The 9,657-nt window shown below is 48.7% G+C and overlaps 1 protein-coding gene across 1 annotated transcript in view; it reads left to right on the top strand.

The window, feature by feature from the left end:
- SORCS3 (sortilin related VPS10 domain containing receptor 3) overlaps window positions 1–9,657 on the top strand; it is a 612,970-nt gene continuing 603,313 nt past the window's right edge. The window contains exon 1 of the mRNA XM_012450168.3: window positions 1–665. Within this exon, the coding sequence (XP_012305591.2) occupies window positions 39–665 (627 nt within the window). The 5' untranslated portion in view covers window positions 1–38. The remainder of the gene's footprint in view (window positions 666–9,657) is intronic.

Genomic DNA, 9,657 nt, shown 5'->3' with positions numbered 1-9,657 from the left:
ACACACTCGGCAGTCCGAGCCGCGGTAGCCGCAGCGGGATGGAGGCGGCGCGTACGGAGCGCCCCGCAGGCTGGCCGGGGGCGCCGCTTGTCAGGACGGGGCTCCTACTCCTGTCGACGTGGGTTCTGGCCGGTGCCGAGATCACTTGGGACGCGACAGGCGGTCCAGGGCGCCCGGCGGCCCCGGCTTCGCGGCCACCGGCGTTGTCTCCACTCTCGCCGCGGGCAGTGGCCAGCCAGTGGCCGGAGGAGCTGGCGACGGCGCGGAGAGCCGCCGTGCTGGGGCGCCGGGCAGGACCAGAGCTGCTACCCCAGCAGGGCGGCGGCAGCGGCGGTGAGATGCAGGTGGAAGCCGGAGGGACGTCGCCGGCAGACGAGCGGCGGGGACGGGGCATCCCAGCTCCTGGCAAGCTTGGCGGCGCGAGGAGGAGTCGCCGGGCTCAGCCCCCCAGCGCCCCGGAGCGCGGGGACACCCGGGCTACTGCTCTAGCCGATGGTTCCAGAGGAAGCCCTCCTCTGGCCAAGGGTTCCCGGGAGGAGGTGAAGGCGCCGCGGGCTGGAGGCTTGGCGGCTGAAGAGCTCCGGCTGCCCAGCACCTCCTTCGCGCTGACCGGGGACTCGGCCCACAACCAAGCCATGGTGCACTGGTCGGGACACAACAGCAGCGTGAGTACCCACCCGGCGGCGGGTCTGCCTATTTCCTGACACCGAAGGGGAATGGGGGGGCAGGAGCGAGGAGCAGATAGTTGCTCGGGGGTCCAGGCGGGGGACTCCTCGACTTTTTGAGAGAACAGGTTTGTCCGGTTCCGCCCACGCCCCCAACAGGTTAACGGAGTTTGTTGTTAGATGCTGTATGCGTTTGTTTACTGGAGACCCTAGGCTTCGGGCCGCCGGGAAGAGAGAGGAGGAAGGGGCTTCCTAAAGATGAGTGGAGGAGGGATCTGTGCCCACTTTTTCTCCCATACTTGGCTTGGAGGGTCAGTTTTCCTGTTTGCGGGGTGCTTGAATTCTTGGATGAGGACAAGAGCTCACTTGGGGCGGGAGCCGCTGAACAGACCGATTCCTGCGACTGGTCGGCCTCCCCACTTCCCCGCATCCCGGCTCCCGTCACGCGAAAGGGAACCCGGGAGGCCACGCGGACTCCCGACCTCCTGCTCGCCTCGGCGTCTCTGCTCTCCGCTCCGGGCGCGCCGTCCGCCAGCCCAGGAGGGAGGCTCGGCCAAGTCGGCCCCAAGGCTTGGCCTTCAGGTAATCCCGGTTCCTCCTTCAAAGCCCAGAGAGCGGCCCTGGAAAGCTATAGCGGAGGCCATAAAAAAAAAAGTTTAAAGCGTGAAGCGAAATTCCACACCCATCCAACGCCCATGCCACAGCGCTCGCCCTCACGCACGCACAGGCACACGGAAGTCGCTGAGCAGAAAACTCTCGCCTCCGCCACTGCGTCCTGCGCCACAAACGGCTCCCTGAGTGGAGTTGGGTCCCTGAGCTTCCCGCACACCTCTCCACCCGCTTTTCCCCGCCACCGGGTTCTCCTGGACACGGATGTACCGAGAGGTGGCGCCGTTGAGCCCGCTCTGACCGATTTGGGCGTTCCGGACTGGGCGCCCGACTGAGCACGGCGCCTGCCCGGCAGCTGCGGCGGTCCGCAGCGCGTGCTCGGAGGGGCTCCCCGCACCACACACCTTGCCGGCACCCAGCGCTGTGCAGCCAAGCAAAGAAAAGGCAGGGGACAGGTTCCCTCCATCTTCCGCATTTCCCTCCCTCCCGCGGTCCCTACTTCAGCCAGATTTGCAAAATTCTTTCCTCTTCTCTGGCTCTACGGTTTAGATCAGAACCTGGCGTTGAGTAGAGTGCAAGCTCCAGACGGAGGATGACGGGTGTCTGTACACGCAGCCTTAGGGAATTGATTTGATAGGAACTCACCCCGCAACCTGCCGTGTTGTATTTCTCTTCATGACTGGTGTTTGAAAATATTTCTCTGGGAAATTTTTGCCTTATTTTAACAGAGCCTGGGGTGTCCAGGATTGGGTATCGAATAAGAGGGAAGCGAGGGGTCTGCAGAAGGCAACACATAAGCAATACCAAAGTGCAGATTTCTTGTTTTTTAATGATGCACAGTGCAGGCAGCCCTGCCTGGGTAACCCATGCTGGGCTCAAAGGACCAGTAGAGTTCAGCTCCGGAGCGGCGCGGTGGTGGGCTTCATCCGCCTTGGATGAAGACCCCCGCAGCCTCGGGCTGACAGCTCTGACGAGAAGGGTGGACAACGTGCGCCTTTGGAAGGCTGGGTGATTGAAGACCTCCAAGTCCCTTCCAAGAGAACTTGGAAGTGTGTGCTGGCGGGGAGATTCTCTGACAGCAGGGGTTATGAATCCCAACTTCATTGTAGTTTGATAATCAGTAAGTGTGTGTGTGTGTGTGTGTGTGTGTGTGTTGGGGTTCTTACTTGGTGAGGAAGATGGATAGGATGCATGGAAGTAAATATGTCCTAGGAAGAGGAGGATGTGATGTCCTCACATCTGTGGCTTTACTTCTGCCACATTAGGGCAATATAAATTCACCCTCCCTGAAGAGTTGTTCTGTGTCTCTGCTTTTATTTTAAGGATTATTTTTGCGTATTTACAAAGCCTCTGAAGATGGGACTTTAGAGAAAATGCTTCCTGCAAATAGCAGTTAACTGTGTATGGCCTTCTTTGCTCATCTTCAAAGCAGTTGTGTAGCAGAAGAGGTGAGGGGCAAGTCTGGCCTGTGCTCCCTGGGGAGATGACTCTTCAGTCAAACGATGGCCAAGGGGCTTGGGTACTGGACCAGTTGGGCTTGGAGTTCTTAGTGCTACAGCAATGAGATTGCAGCAATCTATTAACAGCCCCCAGGGACTTATTGGTTGTGCTCTTGGCCAGCCTTACTGCCCATCCACAGGTGGATGTAGGGCCACACATTGTCCTCTCTCTCCAATCTAGGGAAGAACTGCCTCTTTAGCCTCCTGGGCTGGACCTGCCTCTTTTGATCACATTTTGTAGGCAGTACCAGAGAGACATCCTTGATTATCAGGTCTGTGAGTCTCTTTAAAGAAGATGGAGAAACATACTCACATGGCCCTGTCTTTGAGACTTTAAGGAAGATCTCCCTGAGAGTCACTGGGAAACCAATTTCAGCAACATTTACCCAGTTGGTTTTTCTCCTGTCCCTGTTTCCTGATGGCAGGAAAAGAAGGTGTTGTTAAAAAAAAGCTAGGGTGAAAAGTGATGGGGATGAGAATGCTTTGGGAGAGTTCCTTCATCATTGGTTTCAAAGTGGAGGGAGATGTTGATAAAACAGAGAACGTGGGGCCTAGCTCCAGGCTCTTTTGACATGGAAAGAGAATTTTATCTTTTCTTCTGGCTTCTAGAGTATTAGACATGTCCTTCTTCAGGAAGCCACCAGTTTAACTTTTAACACAATGAGGGTTTCCTTGCTCTTCTTCCAAGTGCCTCTGACAAACATGATTACTTGATATGAGTCCCCTTTGGGGAGCGTTTTCAGTTGCCCTATGTAATTGAAAACGGAACTCCATTCTGACTGATTTTATGGTCAGGGATGCAGGGTGGGACTTGTAGGAGAAGGGCCTTCAGCCCACCTCATTGGTCCAGTATGTGCCCAAGGGGGTTGAGGGTGCAGGAGGAGACCCTTGTCCAGAGCTTGGACTGGGTATTTGCCTTGGTCCAAGTACTGAAAGAGATGGCTTTGGGGGCAAAGGCAAAGGAGTGCAGCTGGCTTTGGGCAAAGGGATCAGGAGGGCATGGGGTCTGGGCATTACCTCTGGCCATGTTGCCTGCCAGGTACTCTGGGTGGAAAGTAAGTGGACTTGGCCCTGAAACCTTTACTCTGCAGGAGCCATTTGCCATTTTTTCTCTCCAGTTGTCTCCAGCTGGGATCCTGGTGACTAATGGGTTAGAGAGTGTTTCACAAACACCCAGAGGGAGCCCAGTCTCTGTGGCTTACAGGGAAACAGAAAAACACATTATTCTGTCCTTTTACTTTGAATGAAAGAAGAAGCCTCCCTGCTTGCTCATTGAGTTGGCAAATGGCTGTGGAGAGTGGAAAGTTGTGAAGGCACAGTCTACTTCTCCACACTCCCTCCTCCTTGGTTAACCCTTCATGGGCCCCCCATTCCTGGTGCTGAGGTGAAAACACTGCATCTGCACTAACATTGGTCCTGATTTCCTTCCAGCAGCTCACTTGCAGTGGCAGTGATTTGCCGGCTGCTGCCCCTGCAGTGTGTCTGCTTGGAATACTTGCCAGGTGGTTTTTGGTTAATGTGCCCAACACTGCATTTTGGTGAAGAGAAATGGGGAGGTTCTGATATTTCTAGGTCCTCCCAGATCACCCTGCCCTGAGCACACTAGTAGGTGTAACACACAGATTCTCCCAGGCAGGATTTCCTACCCTTAACTAATTTAGCTGGACTGTGTTCTAAAATATTTACTCCTAATGTGCAAAATAGTGACAGATTTGATCAGATTAATTGTATTTCACTCACTGGAGCATCTAATTGTGGCTCCCAAACAGATTTTTCAAATAGCTTTTGGCTGGATTGCCTTGTCTTCATCATCCCTGCTCACAGTTCCTGTGTCACAATATCTTAATGCATTCTGCCTTCTCAGAGGCTTAATAAAGAAGGCTGCCACAGGAGCCATTCTTCAGGGGTTTGCCAAAAAAATCTGTTTTTAATTAGTATTATAAGGGGAAACAATCTCAGTTAAGATGTAGCTGGGAAATGCATGGGGACATAATGGCACTAATTGCTCCTGGTCATCGTTGGTCTGAGGGGCAGTGGGGAGAGGAGGAGCTGGGCACAGGCGGTTTGTCTGCTCTGTGATTTCTCTGATGACTGGATTACAGGGTGTGATTTCCTTCTCAGATCCTGCAGTGATTTTCAAGGTGAGCGGAAGTTGCAGACTCCTTAATTGGGAGGGCTGATTTAGTGATAACAGAAATGCAGTGACTGGAACTTGCTTTGTAGCTGGCAAAGAAAGAATGCCGGGAAGTGACTTCTCCAGTGGTGTTGGATTTAAGGGAAGGGGAGTTGGTGGCTCCAGTGGCAGGAAGGCTCAGTGGACAAGAGAAAATTGCTTTTTCCTTGGGCTGTGTAAATCTATTGTCAGTGGAGGAATCCTGGAACTGGATGATCTGTGGGCCCTGAAGCATCTCATAAGGAGCAGAGAGGTGCGACAAAGCAGACACTCAGTGATAGGAAGATTTGGCTGGAGACCAGTGGTTTATCCAAGGCTAGGTACAGATTGGCTAAGTCACTTGAGGCTTGTGGCTTGACCTACCTGTTGATTTCCCACTTTCTGCTTTCTTCTGGCCTCTTGGCTGGCTTGAGATGCTTCTCTTATAGAGGAAAAATGTCAAAGGATGACTCTACAATAAGCTTGGGGGAGAAAAGAGGCCTTGTGGAGGAGGAAGTGGGAAATATGGAATGTGAGTGCCTAGTGGGTCACTAGGCAGTTCTGGTAAGCAGAACTGGCTCTGTGGAATAGATCGAATTTGGCTAACCAAGTTTATTCTCCCCGTGTTGTGGGTAACTGAGGAAAGGCTCTGGATAGGGCTCTGACTTTGCTGGTAGTCAGTGGAGATGAGGGAGCTTTGTCTTACATGTGGTTGGCACTTGATACTGTTTGATGAAGTAAATGAGACAGTCTCAAGTCTCATCAAGCAGAAGCTATAAAGGAATTAGAAATTGTTGTTGCCTGGGATAGCAATGATTTCAGAACTTGACTGCTACTATAACTAGGAGTGTTTCTTCCAGTGCATCTACATTCTAGCTTGAGGAACTTTGGTTTCTTGAATTCAAATCCAGAGTCCATTAGCCTGGCATTCAAGGCTATGTATGTCCTGAGTCTACTTCTCAAACTTTGGATTTGACTCTTCCCTGATGGACTCCTGCATTCTGGAGAAGGCCCTTCTCTGATACATCCCACCCTGCATCCCTGACTGTAAAATCAGTCAGAATGGAGTTCATTGTCCCAAGCATCTTGAGGTCTCTTCCACTTGGGGTAACCCTTCTTTCTTGATGAAAGGGCACCTGTTATTCATAGCTCAATTCAACTTTCAGCCTCAGTGGCTCTATGAAACTTTCCTTAGAAGCATGTATTTCTTTTTTACCTTACTTGTTTATAGAATTTATAGATTGCACTACACATTTGATTTTATTTAGCTTAGTACTTACTTTAGTCTTATATTATTTAGTGGGCGTTTTGAGGGTAAGAGATAAAATAATTAAAACATCACCCCCTCCCTCCCATTACCATCAAGCGTGAGTTCTGTTCTTCTCATCCATGCCTGGTAGCATGTGCCGTAGGGAGTACATATCTCACTAATACTGAACTCACCTGGGGAGTTGGATGGTGCCTTAGCTGCAGGATAAGGGGAGAGGAAAGAAGACCATTTTGCCCCAAGATGACTAACTGGTTAACACTGTCTCTTAATAACACTGAGTTTATACAACTGGTATATTATTTAATATATGAATGTTAACATAAGATTCAGAGGGATCTCTGCCCTGGTTAGTAAGAGGATAGAAATAAGGACTAGTTAACAGTCCTGGCTTCTCATGCACTTCAGAGATCAGATGGACACTCCCATAAAATGTTCACCAATTTTCTGAGTGTTTCCTGTGTATGTGGGATTGTCCTAGAAACTGTGGGGTTGGTAGAAGTGTAATAGAGGGGAGACAAAGAAGGATAAGACAGCATTTGCCTCATGGTCCTGCCGATATGCTTTGGATGTGAGACTGCTCTTCTGTAAAGTTAAATAACACATGACAACAAGACAGATGCCATGGGGTGATATGTGGTTAATTGTCAAGTGATTGTTTCAGGCTTTGAGCTCGCAGAAGAGAGGATCCCTTTGGGACATTCTACAGGAGTTTTAGATTCACAGAATGTCAAAGCTGGAAGTGCACTTGGAAATTGTCTTCATCAAATCACTCAGGATAGAGATGAGGATATGAGGCTCAGAGAGAAACATGGCAGCCTACTTTGGACCCCACTTTTTTTTCTCTTGGAAGAGCCATCCCCTCTTCACACCTATTTTTCTCCTTTCTTCTCTGGTTAATAGAGCATTTTCCTTCGAAGGGGATTTGTGTGCTTTCATTCTGGTGAGGTGCCCATTTTATAGGTAGGGTAGACTGAGGTTCTAGGATGTGTATTATATGAGGCTAGTCAGAGAGACTTAGGAATAGAGTCTTTCCTTCTGGAGTCATGCTATAGCCACCCTGTCTACCCACTGCAGTGGCTGCAGACAATAAATAACAAGCTAGTTAATGCTGGACAAGCTGTATCTTACTAACCAGTGTCAATGGGGACCTCTTGTGAGTCACCTTCTTATTTGAGTTAGTGAGTAAATCAAGTCTGGTTACATCACAACCAGGAACATTTTGCTCATTTATTTTGATCAGCATAGTTTGGGTTTAATTATTTATGGAAATGATGTTCTTTATAGTATAGTAATAAATGTGCTATAGTAAATTTTGAAAAAATAATGGAATCTAAGAACCTCAGGATTGCACAAATTGCTTTCTGCTCTTGAGTGCATGTGGGGAAGCAGAGGAAGCCATCCCTACTGGTTCAGATGAGAGGGACCTGCAGCAGAGTGGGGCCAGCAGGGCTATTGGTCAGTAAAACTGTGCCCTTGGCTAAGTAGGGGACTGTTAGTTGGCACACATTGGAAAGAGAAAAAAATCTTGTTTAGGGGAAAACCTGAAAATAAAGCTATGTAGGATTATCAAGTATCCTATTAGGTGTGGGATTATTTAGTATGGGTAATGGTACAACTTGTGTGACTTCATATTTGTGTAGAGATTTCATCCTGAATGCAACCCTCTTCCAGATTTGTTGAGAACGGATAGACTGGGAACATGAAACAAGTCACATACTAAATAAGATCATGGATCCTGCAGCTGGGTGCCTGGGTTCAAGTCTTGCTTCTCTTTCTTAATAGCTATGTGAGATTGGGCAAGTTGTTACCCTCTCTGCTGTTTCTTCATCTGAAAAAGTGGGGTGATGATATAGTATCTCTCACTTTGGGCTGTCGTAAGAATCAAGACTGTACAGGGCAGAGTGCTTAAAAGAAGTGCCTGGCCCATTTGTAGCAAGCCCTCAAGATACTTTTAGTTTAGTTGTTATTTTTATGTCTGGAAGGGGCCTTCCCTTAAGTTTCAGATGGAAATGTTGAAGGAGAAGAAGGAAGCACTTGCTCAAAGTTTCCCAGTGAGCTGATGGCAAGGCCTTGGCTAGAACCCAGTTCTCATCAAGATGCTCATTTCAGCCACCTCCCATAGTTCATGTCCTCAGCCAGACGAGTCTTTGCCATGTCTATCTTTTGTGTAGTGCTAAAGTCGACATTGGAAAGGATCTAGAAGTGAGAGACTGGGGACCTGGATTCTTGAAATTCATACTCAGAATTTGTAATAGAATCATATTAGTTAGATAGACAGAGTATTTAGATTCAAAGATTACACTAACAGGCTATGAATAAGTTTAACATTATTTCAGGGCCATTATTGCATGGAGAATTAAGGAATCCAGAAAGATGAAGAGTAGCTTCTCTCAGATTGTGCATCCATGATTACAGCTCACAGCTAATCAAGGGAGATTTTTTGAGGGAAGTGAGTAAAGTGTGTAGCTTCTAAAACATTGGAAAATGCTGAGTTGCAGGGGCTGGTTGGGAAGCAGAGCCCATTGTGTCAAAGACTCATCTATGCCAGAGTCATAGGCTAGACCTTGATGTTCCATTTTTCCTCTCCTCTTCTGTATTTGTGCCTGGTGTAAAATGGGCACATCACATGGATTGGAGCTATCTGTAGAATTTCTGCAGCCTATTTCCCAGAATTATCACATTGGTACAATCCACTAATTACTTCGTGGTGATCTATACCCTTCGAGTTGCCGGCTTGAGTTCCCTTTTTGCCTTTACCCTATGTACCAAGAATGGAACCTGACAGCCCTACGTAGACACTAGAGGGAGCATTGCTCTGGGAAAGAAGTGAAAATAAATAGGATGAAATAAAACAATGTTCTACCAGGAATTGTTCCGAAGGAGAGAAGATGAGAAGTAGCCTGTAAGTGAATCATGTAGGGATTGTACGATGACCCATCAGTTGGCAGCAGGGCAGTTTTCAGTCCTGAGGGGCTGATCATTTAGCCTCTTCCTGAAGAAGAAAGGGGAGTAGATACAAACACGTTCATTCAGCAGTTAGATACTCAGCCAATTAATGACTGAACCAACACTCTACAAATAGATTCAGCTGTAAGTGATGCTTAGGCGAGGATCTCCCATCTCTTCTGTATTCCCTTCCTTTTTGCCTCCTTGCTCTCTTGTATCTGGTGGTTAGTCAGTACATGCTTATTGAATCGAACAGAATAAATACTAGCTTAAATACTTAAAAGTGCCTGGGTAAGGAACAAGTGTCTTGGGGATGGAGAAGTGTCTGGCCTGCTGTTGCTGGCCTGGGGGCTGCACCCTGGGACATTGCAGCTGCCTCTCACAGGCTCTCAGATCCCACATGCCTGATTCATCCTCCCAAAAGCCTTTTTGACATCTATGGTGAGGTAGGCAGTTTCTCATTCAGATGGTTAGAAGCAGGTTAAAGATTACACTGCTGCATAAGAAACAAACTTT

This window comes from Aotus nancymaae, unplaced genomic scaffold (genome assembly GCF_030222135.1).
Source record: "Aotus nancymaae isolate 86718 unplaced genomic scaffold, 86718_ANA_hifiasm-v0.15.2.pri h1tg000010l, whole genome shotgun sequence".
In the NCBI taxonomy this organism is placed as follows: domain Eukaryota; kingdom Metazoa; phylum Chordata; class Mammalia; order Primates; family Aotidae; genus Aotus; species Aotus nancymaae.
This window is presented reverse-complemented; position numbering and strand designations above follow the sequence as displayed.